Below are 20,216 nucleotides of genomic sequence, written 5' to 3'. Positions count from 1 at the left end.
TGGCTTTGTTTGAGGCTGTTTGCTGAACAGGGAGAACAGGTGTTACTGGATTAGTCTTTCAGGGGGGCCTTGGCAGGCGCAGACCCAGCCTGACTCTGCTCTAGCTCTTCTACAGGGGAACAATAAGAGGAAGGTGATAGTGAATGTGCATACAAATTCTTGACCAGATGCTTGGTGTAAATGGCAAAGCAATGAAAAAGGTACCGACACACTCGATTAATGCTCTGTTGTTTTGTTTCATTCATCGATGTTTGAACCTAGGTGAAAATAGCTGGTTTTCAGGAGTAAATGGCTTTGGGGAAGATTGTTGACTTCACAGATCTCAAAGCTGTTTCCAGAGCTTTTTGTTCTTGTCAACTGTACCTTCATAAAAGAGCACCCAAAGAGCACCTTTTTGTTTTTTATTTATTTATTAAGATTTTTTTTTAATTCACATTTTACCTTCACTTGATAGTACACAGTGGACAGTGACACGAAAGATTGGAAGAGAGGGGGGGATGACATGCAACAAAGTTTCTGGGCCAAATTTGAACCCAGAACAGATATCCTGGTATGCAGATTATTCAATTTAGCCACCAGGATGCCCCCCAAGGAGCCCCTTATTCAACTTTACTGACCTGATCAATGTTTCTGCACACAGACCTGAGTCAAAGAGTCATAGCAAATTATACGTACTGTTGTTGGACTCACTTGCCACTTTCTTTACATACTTTACTACTTTACAGTACTGTTTACTGATCCTAGTAATTTGTTATACTACTCTGTATATTACTTTTCCTTGACACACCTGTAACATCATTACTGAAATTGAAAGTAATTTGTCACTAAAGTGATATTACCAGTGACTTGGGATTTACCACATTAAGACTAGACAAATGCTGTCATGTCATGTTGTCAGTCACAGAGAAATATGCTAAATTGACTTTGAAATACTTTCTCATTTGATTGTCTAAATATTTGGCACTCATAAATGCCATAGAATGTCAAATATCTCACTTGTACACTTAACCTATTTCTTTCTTTTTGTTTTTTCCAAATCATATTGTTGGAGACAATGATGTACGACGGCATCAAAGACAACATCAAAAACAGTTTATAAATGAGGCCCTACTGTAGGACTGCAACCTTGGCACTCTCTAACCCCCCTACCCCCCACCCCCCCACCCTCCTCCATCTGATTTTGATTAGTGAAGGAGGACATAACACCGATTAGCTGCTTGCATAGCTAGAGCTTTTCCAGGTACAACGCCTGATTCCACCAGATAAGTAAATAAACACAACCTCCCAGAGGCATACCAGTGTTATGTGATAACTGGCTCTGACAACTAAAACACCGCTACATCTACCAATATCTATAATCATCAGAAATGTGCTACCCTGATGAACTGTAAGTCAAAGCCAAGGAAGGACAGGATAAAACAAGACCAATATAGCCCTCAATTTATTTCACGTCATTAAGCGTACGGTTTACAAGGCATTTCTATTTTAACACCGCTATGGAAGGCTGTGTAGCAGAGCTGGCATCAGGCCAACGCCACTTGAGATGCTGCATGTGTAGGCTTCGACTAGGGATGGGAATTTTTTTCTCCAATTTCACTGACTGTTAATCTTCTAAATAAATTTAAGGTTATGTAACTGACTAACTTGTCTAAACATAGATGTCAAAAATGGGCATAATTGATTGTTCTTTTGTACTGTCCAGGTAATGGATGATGATTTTTTGTTCCATTAAGCATAACAGATGGGAAATAGCTATGTTGCCTGTTTTTAATCTATATTGCTAAACCATAGAAATTTAATTTTTATATTTTGTTTTTGCCCTGGCAACTCGCCACTGCATGCAGGTTAAATTTTAGATTAGCTGGCTAGTATTTCTATTGCCCACCAGTACTCTACCTCACCCAGTGATTAATCAACGAGTTGTTTAATTTTAATTATTTCCATCCGTGTGTCTCCCCTGGGTGGAGGGAGAGGAGAGCTTTTAAGGAAGTGTCAGTGTTGTTTATGGCTGGAGAAAGCAGCAGCAGCCCCAACAACATTATTACCACCGCGGCATCTCCCTCAGGTGGCTCTCTACTTGTCCCTCTGTCCTCCCCCTCCCTCTCCCTCTCCCTTGCTCTGTCTCTATGTGGGTCCACCGCACTCTAATTCCTCCCACGTCATATCTCCATTTATCCCATTCTCTCCTTTCTCCGTTCTCTTTTTTTTGTCCAGCTAGGCTGTCCTTTCCTTCCACTCTTACTCCCCTTTTATCTTGTTCCATCTCTCTTTCTCTCTCCCCCTCTCTCCCTCTTTCCATCTCTCTTTCTCTCCATCTGCTCAGTTCGTGTGTGAGTCTCTTATCCCTTCCCCAGAGTTGTGCATCTTGTTTTCATTCCTCCCGGGGTCCCTCTCAAATCAAAGAGAAATGACTCATCTGTGAAAAATGACTATTGGCAGAGAAAGTAGGGCAAAAGTAGGGCGTTTGCATCTCAGAAAATGGAGCCTGTGCGGCAGAAACAATGATGAGGGGAAGTGGAAAAAACATTGGGGCATTGGAGGGGTGAAAAAGTTAAATGTTCTTCTCTCCTTTCCTTCAAGTAGGTTAGCCAGTGTACACACAGGAAATGGAGGGAAATTCTTCCCCTTCATTTCTTCTCCTTTCTTGGGATGTTAGTGTGTCTCTGTCTTATGTCTCATACTTAGCTATCCAGTGCCTGTCCATTACTGGGGATGTGTTACTGCTCTTGTAGGCTTAAATTGTCCATTTAATGGGTATGTATTTTACATTTGAATATACAGGGTTACCATGTTTTTGAAATTTAATCTTATGGTTATCCTTTTTCAAAAACATGGATCAGCATTATGACATTGATTCTACTGACAATATTATATGCCTTCAAAGAAGGTTAAAAAGATTGGCTGGCCACCATTGAAATACAAATGAATTTAATGCACAATTATAGAGTTCACAATGTTCATTTAAAGGGGTATTAAGTAATAAGTAAGTAATAATTTATGACCTCTATCGGTGACCAGTAGGAATTGCAACAACATAAGCAGAGGTTGTTTCCTCTTACACAACTTTCTGGCACAGCCCATAGACTGTAAAAAAGATGGACATAGTGACTGTAACGTCACCCGTAGGTTTCTGAAGGGCCATTTTGAAGCCAAAAGAGTGGGTTTTTATGATTGCCGCCATGTTGACATTTTATAGAGTCAGCGCAGCTAGAGCGAAGCCGGGGGTCGTCCGCAGAGCCGCAGCACCGCCTGCTAGGCGACACTGTCAATCACTAGGAAAACAACCCAGTTTTATAACTGTTATCTACCATTAATTACTCAATTATTTTGAAATTAGTTAGACCAGTTAGAACATAACCTCTTGTCGAAAAAATGTATTGATTTGAGTGAGAAGTTGCGTTGCGGTCCCATTGACTTGCATGGAGTTGGGCCGGGTTTGGAGTCTTTTTGGAGCCAGCGCCTAGCAAACTTTTTTTTTTGGCATGAAAATTAAGCTTTTTAGTTTTAGTATATCTTGTGATGCCAGTCCCTTGCTCGAAGCACCGTCCTCCATTGATGAAAAGTTGAAAATGCGCAGAGAAAGGAATGGGAGCGGGTGGGCTGTGTAGAGGTAGCTTGTTACAACCGACACAGGATGGTCTACCGGCTAGAAAAATCACCGACCAGAATGTTATAAATTGCATGCTTCTTCTTAGTCATAATGCAACTTTTTCTATACGCAGTTTACTTGAACTTGCTCCACCCTCCATCTGTGGCTCCTTCCGGCTCCCTCTACTGTCAGTACTGAAAGCATGACATGCGCCCTCTGTATATGGAAGGGTTTAACGCATCACAGTCCACTCTTGCATCCCTCTTAAATAGGCTTTTATTTAAATGCAATTTTTGAGCTGATTTGAATTAAATTTTCACACCTTAGGCAGCCCACACAAGATTATACAATGCTGGAAAAACCTTGAAAATGTAGGAGTGATGGACATTAGGCTATATGCAAAAGAAAGATGATGTTCCTTGCACTGCTTCCTGTCACAAACCCAGATAGGGATGTTTGGTTTGCATTCACATCCAGACTTAAGTTTCTGGCAGGCAGCTGTCGGGAGTGACGGCATAAACACAGTGAACATTCTTTGTGCTTTGTAAAATTTTTGTTAACATCTCAACCAGTGGTATTTTTTCAGTGGTGAATCTGTATTATATGACATTGTAAAAAAAAAATCATATCATATCTGCAAAGTAGTTTGAACTACTTTCTTTAATTAATTTAACAAAACTATGTGTGTCTTGAGAATAGCTTTGATGTTGTTGAACTTCTTCTAATGTGAAGTAACTGGTAGCTTGTAAAACTATACACTGTCCTCAGCTGTTTCTCTCTCTCCTTCTCTCCTCCTTTTCCTTTCCCCTTTTTCTGTTTTAGGTACATTCATGAGAGTTTCTTAAGTGCTGTGAAAGAAGATGGTCAAGAAAGTTTTCTGAATCTTAATTCCACTGTCTTCTCCTTTTCCCCAGGCCACAGAGCAGTGTATGTAGGCGTCCATGTTCCTCTTGGAAGGGAGAGCAAGCGCAGGCATCGCCACCGAGGACACAAACACCACCGCAAGAAGAGGGAGAAAGACTCCGAGGAGGGGAAGGAGGATGGCAGGGAGTCCCCCTCTAACGGTTGGAAACTATTTGTAACTCACAACACCAAGCCTAATGTCTTAATGCTGTTAACCCAACCCCCCACACGGCTCTTTTCTCTCTTCCTCCCTCTCTCAATCCCACTCTCTAACGCTCATTTTCCAGTACACAGTTCCTGAATCATATCAACTGCTGACAGCTTTCAACCATGTTTATTCATGCACTCACAGGACATGCTGCCTCAAGGCAATAAACAGAAACCCTTGTAATGGCTACCCAGCTTAGTCTCTGCGGACCGCTCTGTTCTGTTCTTTATATTGATAGGATTTTTCTGGTCCTTTTATTTTACAGCACTTTGTATCTTTACAAAAGGTGCCTTACAAATTGTTATTCAGCACATGCCTTACAAATAATTATTCAGCTAACTATTATTATAGTTATATTATTATTGTTAGACTATGTTGACCAAGTCCTGTCATTATTTGATCCGTGATATATATATATATATATATATATATATATATATATATATATATATATATATATATATATATTTTTTTTTTTTTTTTTTTTTTTTCTTAAAGGCCATGCTCATAATTTAGCTACTAGTACAACCAGGCAAATGCAAAACGATAATACTGTAGCTGGGTGGATGGATTTTTAGATTATGGTTACTAAGCTACTATCATTGCTACATCTTACGCATATGGAATTTATGATTGGCCAGTTTCTAATGCAATGCTTATGGACAGCGGGTACGATTTTGTAATTTGTTATTTCCACCCTTGCATAGCACAATTAGAAGTGACAGGAGAGAAGGGAGAAACAAACGTGACAATGTCATGATGTGATTTGGATTCAAACTCATGCTCTAACAATGCATGGACAGATTGTTAGGGAAAAACGCTGGTCTGCTCAAGCCCATTCTTTCAAGACTTCTTTCAAAAAGTTAAAAAGGCTCTGAATAAAACATCCAACTCTGAAAGCCATTAGAGGCCCCTGGGAACCAGCTGTGACACCGATTGAAGGCTTTGACATTTTAGACACTGTGTGCGTGCGTCTGTCTGTGTGAAAAGTTGCAAGTTGCAGTATTACCTCAACTGCATATCAGCTGCACAGAGCTCATAAGGTCATAAGACTCAAACTCCCAAACTGCTTAGGGCCGTTTGCCTGAAGGCTTAATTTGGGCTGCATGTTAAAGGCTGAAGTGATAACCCGGATTATTTTGCTCGATATTGTGATCATGATTATTAATCCCTGAGTGTTGGTGATGATTAGATGATTTGATGAATTAAGATTTTTACTGTCCCATAGCACAAAATGATGCTAATATCTGTGGGGGTGTGAAATTATGACAGTAGCTTGCATATTACCTTTTCACTCGACTGTTCTGTTGGATCTCTGCTGGAATTAGTTGCCTTATTGTTCTTTGTGGTGAAAATGGAACTTATTTGTGAAAATGGAACTTATTTATGTCAGCTACAGGCCACCGTAAGTGGTACTACAGACCCGTTGATATTATTAACTCATAGATTACTTAATGAGCCTTTTAAATAGTGCCAATGAATGTACCACTATTGTACAATTATTGATTGTTGAAACTCTAATTTCAATATACAATTCTACACGTTTAATTGTGCAGCCCTACCATCATGTCAGGCGCTTACTGAGAGCACAGAGCATCAAGATTCATATGAAGTCTAACCTGAAACAAGGCTGTGTTCATCTACACAGTTGGACTCAACACCGCAGCCAAAAATGATTACATCACTTCACATAACCTGCAAAGAGCAGAGACACACACGCATCCAGTGCAGCTGCTGGGGTGGGTGTGAATTAGGAGACGATTGTTAAACCCACATGCTATTAGCCGCCTTTTCATCTTTTTTCAGTAGTGATGTTAGGAGAATTATCAATGTGGGATGTTGGGAGGATGGATGATGATAGGTTATTCAAATTTGCCATAATACCATTTATTTTTACCAATAAATGATGAAGTTAGTGTGCAGGTTTTAGCTGCTCATATCATATGCCTTATATACAGTAGGTAAAACATGGCACTAACACTGTCAGGGTTAGGAGTTTGATTCCCGTTTAATTATGTGCAAAAACGTGTGCACTCATCTAACTAACTAACAAACATATGCCATATACTTATTTATATTTATGTCTGCTGTACGGGAATGTATGGGAAACGCTGTATACCCATTTATCAGCAGAAACTATCAAATGAATAGGAGAACAGTATGAAGAATAATTATTCTGTCTGATAGTCTTTTCCTCTTTCATTCGCAATCAATCCATTTCTGCCTCCCTGTGGTGTTCCGTTTCCCTGTTTTCTCTGTGGCTCCAGATGTCCTGATCATATCTCTCCCCTGATTAAATCAGACATGAAAAGTAGATGGATGGAAAGCAGTCCAAGTTTTCATTGTTCTCTCTTGCACACTTACCTCAAAATACCTCTCCGTATTAAGTCTGTTGATGTGTTCCTCTTTGTGTAACAAAATGAAAAGTAATTACAGTGATGCATTGGTCTTACTGCACCCTATCCCTTAAGTCATTCTCCCCAGTTACAGAAGGCATCAATGCAATTTGACCACCCAACCACACACACACACAAACAAACACACACTCACTCACAAAATGATCCTACAGTATTCAATTGCTTCCTAGTCCCATCTACTCGTATTATACTCTTATATCTCTGCTTCTGTGAGCAGACATTTTCCCTGTATAGCTGAAGGCATAGAGCAGTGCATTACCACTGGGGCAACTCATACTAAAAATGGTTAAACGGTACTATGGGGCGCTTGAGATTAAAGCATCCACCAAATAGCACAGATTCCCTAGATAATTTTATCGTTATTATCATTGCTCCCCCTGTAAAAGTGGCCTTTGACCTTTGTCCAGACACACCATCCCAGCGGGTCCAGTTCATCCTGGGTACGGAGGACGATGACCTGGAGCACGTCCCCCACGACCTCTTCACCGAGATGGACGAGCTCTCCTTCAGAGACGGCAGCGCCACTGAGTGGAAGGAGACTGCCAGGTCAGAAAGCAACTCCAGGCTCCAGCAGCACCAGGACACTTTTGTGCATGTAAAAGCAGTCCAGAACTCCACAGCTCATTTGGCTTTTGGTACAAAGTTTAGCTCTTTTTCAGTATGGCTGTTTGATGGCTTTGTACCTTAGTCATAGAACTGCTTGATTATGGCTAAACTGATAATCCTGATTATCATCTAGGTATTGTGATCCAAACTATTAATCCCAACCATTAGTCTCAGTGGCTACACTTGCATGCGCACAATAGTGCGACTATTACCAATGCTATGAAAACGGTTTAATTAAGCCGTTTACATGATTCCATAGTTTGACAACTCACCGTAATTCCATTTACATTATTGAAGTACTTATTTTGATTATTCAGAGAGAATTGCAGGAGTCAGAGGTTGTATTGCTAAAAAATAAATATCATGAAGGAGGTCAAAGTAAGGGAGTGTGTATAGGTTCGAGTTTTCTTTTTGGCTGTGTAGTATGCAGCCTTCAGTGTTTTCCAACGGACACGAACTTGTAAAAAAAAGAAATAACATAAAATGTTTCAGGATCGCCTTCCCTTCCCTCCCATCTATGATTAATTGTGGAAACTAATTTACAATATATGATTATACACAACTAATTGTAAATATCCTACTTAGTCATACTCTTTGTTATGGCTACAGATGGTGCAAGACCCAAATTCGACCTTGGTTCACAAATTCAGATTTCAACATGGTGATTTACCTCTTTTTCAAAAAAAATGTCAGAGATTGTTTTCTCACTGTTATGACTTGTGGTGTTCAATAAAGGCTCAGATTTGGAGTATGAGTCATTCACTTTGAAGTGCTTCAGTATGTGATGCTAACTGTGAGACTGTTGTCTGAGGCCATGTGGCAGGAACGATGCTTTCTGTATCCTTAAATGTCCTTGAACTATGATGAACCTGATATTTTAATATTATGTCAATTATAATTAGTGGATCCAAGTAAAACATTCTGTATATGTGCGTGTGTGATGGGTGTTCATGTCCAGATGGCTGAAGTTCGAGGAGGATGTGGAAGATGGCGGGGAGAGGTGGAGTAAGCCCTACGTTGCCACGCTGTCACTACACAGCTTATTCGAACTGCGTAGCTGCATACTCAACGGCACCGTCATGCTGGACATGAGGGCCAACAGTATCGAGGAAATCGCTGGTATATTTATTTGACAGTACTCACTTAAATCACTTGTTAAACTCATTTTATTTGTATTTACCTATATCCTTCTTGTATTTGTCTATTTCATCCTCCTGTGACCCTGTTTTTAAGTCATGTTTGGCATTTTTGTTTATCATACTGCCTTTTTATTTATCATTTTTTGTGTAACATTGTTTCGGGAAGTACTAGATAAATAATGCTGATAATAATTTCTATTAATCTACTGTTGGATAGTATAATCACTGCACTACTTATCATGGATTCTCGTTCCGTAATGGATTTCCAGTGGCCCATACTTCAATTTTCTTGTGTGTGTGTGTGTGCGTGTGTGCCTGCCTGTGTGTGAGTCAGACATGGTAATAGACAGCATGGTGGCGTCAGGCCAGCTGCAGGAGGACCTGCGTGAGAAGGTGCGGGAAGCCATGCTGAAGAGACACCACCACCAGAACGAGAGGAAGCTCAGCAACCGCATCCCTCTGGTGCGCTCCATCGCTGACATAGGCAAGAAACATTCTGACCCGCTCTTGCTTGACAGAAACGGTGAGATCCCCCGATGCACTCGCATTTCTTTTTCCTCTCTATCTTCCCCCCCTTGTGGGACTGGTTCCAAAAATCCAATGTTCGAATCCCTTCAATGCCAGCATAGAAGGTGGAAGGTAAAAGTGAGTAGAATCTAGAGAATGATTATCAATATTGAATCAACCGGCCCCCCCAAGTGAAAGAGAAATCTGGGTGCTAATGATGGTGCTAACATGTATGGCTGGCCTGGCTTGGGGTTTGAATTAATGACTGCTTCCTCTCCCTAGGGTGACATTCAGGAAGTAATGTTTTAATTTCCTGCAACTGGAATCAGCAGTGTGTGTTTTTTTTTTTTTTTTCTTTCTCCTGGGCATGGCCACAGTAGTGTCTTGTTTATGTATGCAAGAAATATAGCTTTCTCTACTCATGTGCCTGTGATCCCTGTTGGGCTTGCATTTTGTATCATGAAATGTAAATGTGAAAGGTCAAAACTGTGTATGTTATATTGATGTATTAGTGATGGTGAAACAGTTTATTTCTGTGTGAAGTATGTCCTGTGCCAAAAGAGTATGTATTGGACTTAATGACTGGTGGTAGAGCATAATGTATGCATACAGTGCACTGACACTGCACTAACTCATCCTCTCCTGCATGCAAGCCTCTCTCAACTCAGACTTTTGCCTCAATTCAGTCACGGTGTATGATTGGTTGGTTTGAAGTTGAATGAGACAAGCTGATTGGCCCTTGTGGATCCTCCCTACATTCCCCTCTGAACCACACACCTTGTCTCCTGCACACAACCATGCTTTCGCTCACATTTCTACTTGCACGTCTCTCTCTAACTGCAGTCCTCCCACGCTCTTGCTGTCCACTCCTTCTGGCTGTGTCTCTTCCTGAAACCATCTTTCTGATAAACTCCTACCTTATATGTTTTTCCTTTCTGCTCCATCCCTCTTTTTCCTCTTCTTCATTTCTTCCTCTCTCCCTCTCTCTCTCTCCCTCTCCTCTCTTTGTCCTTTTTGCCATTGTCTCCTCTGTTAGGAGAGGGCCTGTCCTCTTCCCGTCTCTCTCTCCAGAAGCCAGGGGCAGCCTCCTCTGTCTCCAACCTGTTGCAGAGGCGCGAGTCCCGGGTCTCCGTCCTCCTCAACCACCTCCTGCCCTCTTCTTCCTCCAACACCGGGCCCTCCCCTGGCCCTTCGCCCCTGACCACCCCCCAAAACACCCCCCCTTCCCTTCGACGGTCCTCCCAGACCCCGCCGCGCACCCCTGGCCCGGGCCTCGGCCCCCATGGCATCCCAGAGGTGGTGGTGTCGCCCCCCGAGGATGACGACCCACCAGCCTCTGCAGAGGAAGAGGGGGCAGCGTCGCACCTGAGCCGGCAATCATCCTTGACATCCCAGGGCCTCCAGCTGCTGCCCTTAGAAGGCAAATATCTGTGTAGCCTGCCAGTGTGAGTCACGGCTTGAACAGAGAACACTAGCACTAGCATGCTGGCTCTGCTCCCCGTTGCCTTGTTACCCTCCAACCCTGCGGCCATCTCATCAATAACCCACAGCAAGGCTCTCTCATTAAGACGCTCTTCCCGCTGTATTTACCCACAAACTTCCTCACACCACTCTCTTCTCTGCCTCAGTTCTTTTTTCACCTCACTTCTCTGTCTTTCTATCCATTCTACTGAATCATTCCTGTTCCTCTCTGTCTACCTTACCTGTCTTCTCCACTCAGCCCACTACTTTTTGCCATTCACACTTCTCTCTCTCTCTCCCCACACATGTCCATCGAGCCCCTCCTCAGCGTCTATGCCTTGCTTGGCCCTATCCTCCTTCATACATCACTCAGTGTGGTTGCATGAAATCTTGTCTTCCAAAATGTTTTGGTTTGTCTGGTGTCTGGCTACCATCCTTTGTCATGTGTTCTGTGATATTTCAGTGCCAACTTCACCTACCCCAACTCATTATTTCCCCACCCTTATTTCCTATTTGGTTCAGTGTGTGCGCTACAGAAACTGTGGCAAAATAAGTTCTATATCCTCCCAGCTGCAATGTGTTTTATCTCTGTGTGACTGCCCCATTTAGAATGCATACAGCTATAAAACGTCATGCACCTTGTGCTTTTCCCATTGCATCATTTGGCATTCATGTTCTTCCTCCTCCTCAATTCCTAAGTATAAACAGTCGTCTGAGAGTCTTTTACCCCATTAAGAGTCTAGTGAGGGCAATGTGTTCTAGCAGCATGGCTAAATATAAGCCTGGGAGGAGGGTGGGTGTGTTGGCACGTACTATCTGGCATCTACAGTGACTTTTTGTTCTTCCCGAACCCAGTCTTGTGCCCTTTATTTATAGAGTGTGTGTGTGTATGTGTGCGCGTGTACGTGTGTGTGTTCGTCACTCACTCTGGGCATGGCTACGCTCAAAGGATGGGTCATGAGAACCAGCGAGCACTGAGTTGGAGTTGAAACTAAAAGGTTGGGGGTGGTCTTATTATAGATGAGGAGGCTCTGTAATTGTACCCCCTCCTAGGAAGACATGTATACAGTATTTCTCAAGAGGCAAACATTTTCACATCTGTGTGTGGGTTTTTCAAAGGGGGATTAGGGCTTTCAAGTCTTCGTCATTGCAATTTATAAATACTTTTTGGTGTACAACACTGTAGGCTGTAATAATGGATGAATCACATAACCAGCTCTGTGACTGTGTATTGGATGGGGATATTACACCAGACAATGAAATGCTTGAAATGTGTCATATACAGTAAGTTGTCTGATGAATTTGGTTACAATCTGGTTTACAGGTTACAAATAACTGAAGTCAGGTTTTGCACTGCAATTGATTATGTTCCTGTAATATGTAGTTGTTTGCAGCCAGTTTTAACTGCAGTGGTATTGATTTGACATCATTAGTCTCCCATCACAGGCTATTTATACTTATACATTTCATATACACATGGAGTGAGTGGTGAATTTAGGCTGTGCAGGCAGTCATTTGTACTCTGGCTCCATGTTATTGTGGGGCCCACAGTGAGGGCACTTCAAGACTAAGTATTTCTCCCCCTCATTAAACGTTTACTGAAGTAACTTGAGTCAGTTTCAGGAAGCAGGGTCCATGTAAAGAAAAAATGTTGGATCCAGGCCCATGGTAACCTAGCTGCACCTTTTATATGCAACTCCTGGATGTATTTGACTGCTTGAAATCCCTCTCTTTATACAGTAGAAAGATAGTAGAAAGAATTGTAGATTACCACAAGACCTGTCTTAATACATTGATAACATAGCAAAGTAGCACATGACAACTCTTAGCCTTAAAGATAAAGATTCATGATCCAATTTCATCTTTTTTCTTTTCACCTTTTATTAGAAAAGCCCTGCGCTTCCAGTCCCAAGTAGGAGTCAGTGGATCTGTATGATTTTATTTATTTATTTTACTCTTTGTTTGCATATGAAAGAGGCAGCGCTGTGACGCCACTGTTTAAAAGGCTGGTATGGGTGAGCATTCCGGGGCTTAATCTTCCTGAATGAAGTGTGTTGGCGGATGCAACCTAAGCTAATCCCCCCCTTATTCCAAGAGGCTTTGTTGGGAATGTGAGCGATTGCGCTCCCGTTCACCAGTCACAGCTACCCACCGTCCGCGGGGGTTACTCCAGGGTACAGGTCAAGGGGGATGAATCACTGGCAAGCCACATGCTGGCGGAAATTCAGCGATGTTTAATAGTGACTTGGGGTTAATTGCTGTGAGACATATGAAGGGGCAAATGAGAATGTGTTACAGTACTTAAGCTTTCATGAATTAATTTTGTATTTTGATTACTTCTTCATAGAGAAATGAGAAATGTGTTGATGGGGAAAATAAGGAAAATAGCAAAAACTGGTAAAAGAAATGTTACTTCAGAATTGCAGAGGGGAGTGTGCGGTTCCTGTTCTTTGATTCACATACATTATCCCCTCATTTCATCTCCTACTCTCATGTCGCCTCAAGTGCTAGCGTTTCCTGTCTCCTGTATGGCTCACATCACATAAGCTGTGTTGAAGTGCACAGCCAGTCAGGCTGGGGGATGGCTTCAACACTTGGCAGTGCTGAAGCCCGAGGATGGTGTACGGTCATGCATTTTCAACACCTTCACTCACTTTTATGTTAAGGATTATATCAATTCAAGCTAAGCAGGCATGACTTCAGCTCCAGAATAATGAGCTTCACAGACGGGGAGCGATCAGCAACAGAGCTTTACAAAACACACCGCCTCCCGCGTGGAGAGCCATCACAATCTCCCAGCTCTATACCAAATCATCGCATCTAGCAAGCAATGGTTTGGTCTTGGAAGCAGACAATAATCCTTCTACTTGCAGTTAAAAAGGGAAATGTCAACAACAGCAAATGTAACTTCATGCGTTATAGATTTTATATATTTTTATATAAAATGTCCTGTCCTGTCCATTGCATTTCAATTTCAGCCATGGATCGCTGTTGTAGATGTAGATGATGATTGCTTCAGTTATTTGAAATAATATTGCTGGTTCCTCATTACAAGATAAAAAGGTCTGTGTGGGTTCATCTTATTCAAATGTCGAGGAAAACGCATGATGAATTTCATTATTTTATGGAAGACCTCAGAGGTGATACTAACTTTACCTACCTGAGACCCCCACTCTGGCACTAACAATTTCCCAAGGCACTGCTTTTTTGTTGAGGTCTCTGTGGACATGTTTCTCTATGTCAAGTAATTGGGGAAAATCAGCCACTGCAACAATAAGTTGTTCCTCCATGCTGCAATTACCACCACGAAATGCAAATATCACACTGAAAAACGCACGACAAACTCGAAAGTTTAAAACTTTAATAACCGCTGGCATCGCATCACAGCCCTGTGTGTGTGCATGTGACTGTGCACCAGCGTAAAATTTAACGAGATCCTGTATCACTTGTTGCTTTGCCAGGAAGGATCCTGTGAATCTTTGCTCCCCTCTGACTGAAAATTAATGAAACGCTTGCGACATCGCCTCCCGTATGTTGAGCCCATAACATTTAGTAGTCATCTATCATAGATTCAAATAGCTTCAAGAAAAACACAACTTTTTTGCTTTTGCTGTATTTCAAAACTACAATCTGAGTAAAGAGAAGAGAGAAAGAAATCACAAATGAAATTTCATGGTGGACCACACAACCATTCTCACACAACAGGTCTCTGCCTCCCACCATCCTCAAGTACTCACACGACTGACAATCTCCGTCGCTATCTTCACCTCTCCTCCTCCCCTCCCCCTGTCCCTCCCAGGACCACTGGTGTCCCCGAACTCTATCCCCAACAACCTGGACGGTACCAAGTCAGCGGAGAGGAGGCCATCCAAAGCAGGGGTCAGTAGAGAAAGCAGCAGTGTCGACTTCAGCAAGGTAACCTAACCACAGTACTGAGCACAGAAACAATCCATCATGGTGGAAGGGCCCATCATTATTTTTCCTCATAGTTTCTGGACTTCCGCAGACATTTCAATGGCCTGTGTTGTAAAACCGCCTCTAGGAGAGCCACCATCACATTCCCCTTGCCCCTTCTCTTCTGGGCTCAATAAGAGGCATCTTCAGCTGTAGTGGACCAAGAATTGATCCTCAAAGTAAAAGTCTTATTTAGTTCTGTAGGTGTGTTCGGTTTGGAAAATTCCTCCCTCGCATGGCCTCCATCCATCTTACCATTTCATGGTTCTCTCATCCATGAAATAGAAGGGCTGGCAGCAATAAGTAGTTATCATTATAAAACTATCTATTATGTCTGCCAAAAAACAAGCTCTTATCTTTATGAGTCAGAGCATGAAAGAGAGGGATGAAGGCAGAACATTTCTATCTAGAGATACAGAAATTGTTGCTGTCCTCGGCTCTGTATTTAGCAATGCACACGAGATGTCATGTGTCCAGTGAACATGACAAGAAATGCGTCATGAAGATGGACAGTCTTTGCTCAGTACTTTGTAGTTTATGTAGCTACTAACTTTCCTCGTAGATTATCCTTGGTCCTGGCATCCCAGCAACCCTAGCTGCCATCCCTAGCATTCCTGCATCCTAATCCCAATTTGCATGTCTCCGTCCTTCCGTCTCAATCTCTCAATTTCTTTCACTCCTTACTGTTCTTTCTCTACCTTTTCCCTCTCTCCATCTATATTAATCTGAATATCTGAATCCTCTCTTTCACTGGTTCTATTGGTTTCAGGTGGACATGAATTTCATGAAGAAGATTCCACCGGGTGCTGAGGCCTCCAACGTGCTGGTGGGGGAAGTAGACTTCCTGGAGAAGCCCATAATCGCCTTTGTACGACTGTCCCCTGCCGTCCTTATCACCGGCCTGACTGAGGTGCCTGTGCCCACAAGGTACAATAATTCATTAAGAGGTTTTTTTTCCAAAAATTGGATATCCACAATTTGATAAAAGTGACCCACTCTGACACTTAAGTTATTACCTGGTCTTTGTAATAGTCTTTGAAGTGTCTAGCAACAACAATTGAAAGCAAAGTGTCAGAAATTAACTAGTCATCTAATGGGAAGGAAGATAATACATTTGATACATAAAGCAGTACCACAAGACACTCAAATGGGAAGCACATGCAGGGACAAAACCAGCAAACCCTGAGGAGTGTTTTTAAAACACAAGACCATGTTAGTTTTCTATTGCTAATTTGACAGTTGTATTAAGTGACACACACACTTAGAAAAAAAGGTCACAAAAAGATGAAGTGTTTATTTTTATGTTGGGCGTGACTATGATGTATCTCATCACTTTGATGCATGGACAAACACAACAGTAACATGACATCAGCTGCAGTACCTTTTGTAATAACATATGGCTAAGTGCATTGGGCTCAGTAAAAGGACGGCAAGTTTCAAAGCCAGCAGTATCACAATAAAGGACACTGGATTGACAACATTAAACTTTATCAGACAACCGAGAACACATATGGATGAGTCAGTTTTAGCACAATACCAGCATTATTGTCAGCAATGTTTACATGTGCCATCACTGATTGCGAGCCAGATGAGTTGGAGTTAGGACCTCAGCAGGAGGGTTGAAAGGAAAGAGTGATATAAAAACAAAAACCATATCTATTGGTTCCTCTCTCTCTCTCTCGGATGTTTGACATAATCATGAGATGTTCATGTTAAAAGGCCAGTTAGGATTTTTTTTTCTATTGCATGATAGTATAATGTATTAAGTGATTACGTACACTTGTGGTTTCTATCTATAGCTTAATTTAGGTTACTTTACTTTTTTTTTTTTTAAACCAGTGCCCGATATTCTAATAGCTAAAGAAGGCATACTGAGACTTGATTCTGACTTGTGACTCCTGCCGGCTTGATAAACCCAGTGACATCCCATACTGACATGCTCAACCGTGCCACATTTGTGGCACAGTGAATAGTACTATCTGATAGTCCGGTGTATTTATGATGACATAGCCTGATGTCCTCTATGGTCACCATCTGTGGGTTAGTATATCTTTCTTTTGGCATCCGAGTTGGGCTTCTGTATGAATGCTCGCCCTGGATTATGGCAGGGATTTTTATCCTAGGTATTGGTAAACTGTGAAGTTATATTTTTAAGGATGGGATCCTCAAAGTTTTTTGGATAATCACTGAATTGCAGAATGCAATTTTTTCCAAAATAGATGTTGGAGTATAGTGTTTTGTTCAGTCAGTCTCTATATGTAAACACAAAACTCTTTCAGTGCTTACATTTTTCATTTCATTTTTCCTCTGCATTCTCTACTATTGTAAAACTTTCATTAATATTCTTGGCAATTATTTGTTTTAATCAGCAGTAGCTGACATTTCAGACAGATTCTGTCTGATTATATTAAGATCTACACCAAAATATCTGTGTGCGCCTTGTCCACCGAATTTGTTATGAACATTTTCAGTAGCAGTATTTTCAGCGTTGGCGTAGGCTTTTTCATGATTGCACAGGTGCCGTTGCTGAAACATGATGCGTTCTCCAACGCTTAGAGACCAGCTGTTATTTGAGACTGCATTTATTGGAAGTTTAATAGTATACATCAGTTCCATGTCCTAAAATGAATGTTCTCTAATACACGGCTTCATGCCAGCCAGTGACAGCTTTAACAACAGTTCTGCAGAGAATTGCATGTTGTTTATACTGCTCTACAAAGCCAAGGAGCAGTAACTGAGTGAGTGGTGAAACAGAAAACTGATCTCAATGCTTATTTCCTATTCAGACATACATAGTGTTGATTGTATATCATTAAATAGCATTTATGAGTGTGCTTTTGTTGATATTAAATCTAAACCCTTGTCTTGACATTTGACCTTTAAAACACAACTAGCAGTTGCTCACTGGGTGTTTAAGCCCTCAACACTGTCTTTCAGAGGGAGGTGGCACCATGTGTAACTGGCTAACTTGTGCCCCCCCTCTGAAACACAGAATGATGAGCGCACCCAAACATGATGTCCTTGGCCAACACTCTGTTGCTGTTTACAAGGCTCCTCCCAGCCAAATATAACACAGCAGTCTAACAAAAACATATTTCATATGTCCTAACCTATAAAGTTGCAACCTATCAAGTGCCAAACCAATCAAACCTGTTTTCTTCCCAAATGAGTCACTACTGAAAGCTCCTGCCTGATTAAATGCATAGCTAGTAGCCTACCAAAAGCAAATAGTGTCTTCTAACATTATGACTGTCTACCAGACAGGTTGCTAACTCCTAACACACCTGTTTATCTTTCAGATGAGTTACTTAAAACTCCTGCTAGACAACTCTATAGCTACCAAACTACTAAACTCCTGCGGGGTAAATATACAGTTAGGAGCCAAGCAAAAACAATATATCCCCCTTCACATGTCTCAGTTACTCCTGGTGTACCCTAACACACCTGCCTGGCCTCCATATGTGTACTTAAAGTCAGGCCAGACAACTTTACAAGTTGCAGCCTAGCAAAAATAAATTCTGTGTATTGGAGGAGTTATAAAGTTTCCGATGTGTCTGCCCCTCATCTGTAAAATGGCATTGAGGGCTTAAACACCCTTTGAACACAGTAGTTACTGCTGTTTGCCGTTGTAGGGCAGATTAGTATCACAGTGCCATTTGTGGTGTATTACATGATATGTCTCCTCCACAGGTTTCTGTTCCTGCTGTTGGGTCCTCATGGTAAAGGGCCCCAGTACCATGAGATTGGCAGATCAATGGCCACACTCATGACAGATGAGGTGAGAAAAGCACAGATGTATGGTATGTTATTTTTTTTTTTTCTATTGATCCAAGATGCATCCTGTGATGGTAATCTGTGATTTGCTGTATTACCCTCTCCTTAAACATTTGGTGAATTTATCCTTGCCATGAACACTTTGTGATTGCAGATGCATCTGATAACTTCAGATAATTATGCCCTTTAGATTTTCCATGATGTGGCGTATAAGGCCAAAGACCGAACAGATCTACTCTCTGGGATAGATGAGTTCCTGGATCAGGTGACTGTCCTGCCCCCTGGAGAGTGGGACCCCACAATCCGGATTGAGCCCCCCAAGAATGTCCCGTCTCAGGTGAGGGTCCCTCTCTGTCATATACTATTTATTGTCAACTATGAACACATTACAGAGTCTATCAATTTTGTTGTAAACTTGCTCTATATTGTAACAGACATGTCAAAATCACTTAAATTAACATACAGGAATTTTCCTGGGTGGCATTGGTGCAAACACCTAACGACAATCTGCACTGTAACATACTGTACATACTGACAGACATACTAACTAGACCTCACATACAGTGTAAAGTCAATGTGAGGTGTTAGACCTCTAATATCTGACAGTGTCACACATCTGATAGTCCGCTACACATATTATGGAGGAATTGAGAGTGAGCCTACAGCTTAGACACACTAAAGCCTTTCATCAAAGATCATCAATGACTTGATTCTCATGCTTTACAACTGTAACCTAGAAACAGTTTTCCATGACTTCTTCAAACACTCTATGCCGCTATAATCACACTGAGAGTGCCACCCGATGGACAAAGAGCATCATGACCTCAGGTTGATCAAGTGAATGTCCTCTGACCTGCAGCTGAAGAGGAAGAGGCCGTCCCAGCCCAACGGCACTGCGTCTCCGGCTGGGGAGCTGGAGAAGGAAGAGGACAATCATGCAGGACCTGAGCTGCAGAGGACTGGGAGGTCAGTACAGTACGATTTGGCATTGACTTGAGATGACAACTTCTGTTGGTGTAAGCAAAGAAGGGAAATAAAACTGGAATCCTCACTGTTGTGGCCCTCCTGATATACAACTAGAGCACTGTGGTATATGGTGTCACCATGTCACCATTGTGGCAGCTGTTTGTCTGTCAGTGTCCTTCAAACACAATAACTGAAGAACAAAACATGATAGAAACTTCATCCTTATACCAACCCTAACCCCCTACAGAGTAGATGATCTGAATGGAATTTGGCTGCATAAATGCTTTAATAAATGGAGCTCATTAATACTGCCCATGTGTTATGTGAAGACTTATATTGACACAGAAATATTTGCTAATTAATGCATTAGTTAGTTGAATTAATGACCTCATTAGCATAACTGGTTAAGTTTAATATATCATGGACATCCAAGCACACCTGAGAGACCAATTTGTGGTTATAATAATAGGAAGGTCCTCTGCACAAAAGCTACAAAATCTTTGGTGTAACAAGTGAGATGAGGCGAGTAGTAATTATTAACAAGTGCGCCATTAAAAGTTTATTTTCGCTGGTTTCGCGGTAGGCAGCAGTAGTGTTTGTTCTGTAACCACAAAATGCTCTGTCAAAGCTATTTCTCTTCAGTTTTTTTAATTGTCTTTAAAGCTCATTACATATTTTGAATGTAAACTGTG

At 41.7% G+C, this 20,216-nt stretch overlaps 1 protein-coding gene across 2 annotated transcripts in view; it reads left to right on the top strand.

Moving 5' to 3' along the window:
- The window catches only part of slc4a7 (solute carrier family 4 member 7), a 56,596-nt gene that overhangs the window by 19,843 nt on the left and 16,537 nt on the right, over nt 1–20,216 (top strand). The window contains exons 3-12 of one of the 2 annotated variants that reach the window (XM_071528026.1): nt 4,504–4,653; nt 7,525–7,663; nt 8,682–8,842; nt 9,197–9,385; nt 10,406–10,789; nt 14,630–14,745; nt 15,554–15,711; nt 18,475–18,562; nt 18,749–18,895; nt 19,418–19,524. In XM_071528026.1, the coding sequence (XP_071384127.1) occupies nt 4,504–4,653; nt 7,525–7,663; nt 8,682–8,842; nt 9,197–9,385; nt 10,406–10,789; nt 14,630–14,745; nt 15,554–15,711; nt 18,475–18,562; nt 18,749–18,895; nt 19,418–19,524 (1,639 nt within the window). The remainder of the gene's footprint in view (nt 1–4,503; nt 4,654–7,524; nt 7,664–8,681; nt 8,843–9,196; nt 9,386–10,405; nt 10,790–14,629; nt 14,746–15,553; nt 15,712–18,474; nt 18,563–18,748; nt 18,896–19,417; nt 19,525–20,216) is intronic. The other variant, XM_071528027.1, reaches the window with a different exon arrangement.

This window comes from Centroberyx affinis, unplaced genomic scaffold, assembly GCF_046629955.1.
Source record: "Centroberyx affinis isolate AG114_WGS23_722 - 3 ecotype Tasmania unplaced genomic scaffold, CSIRO-AGI_Caff_v1 ptg001602l_1, whole genome shotgun sequence".
NCBI classification, from domain to species: domain Eukaryota; kingdom Metazoa; phylum Chordata; class Actinopteri; order Beryciformes; family Berycidae; genus Centroberyx; species Centroberyx affinis.
Note: the sequence above shows the minus strand (reverse complement) of the source record. Positions and strands in the feature narration are given on the sequence as shown.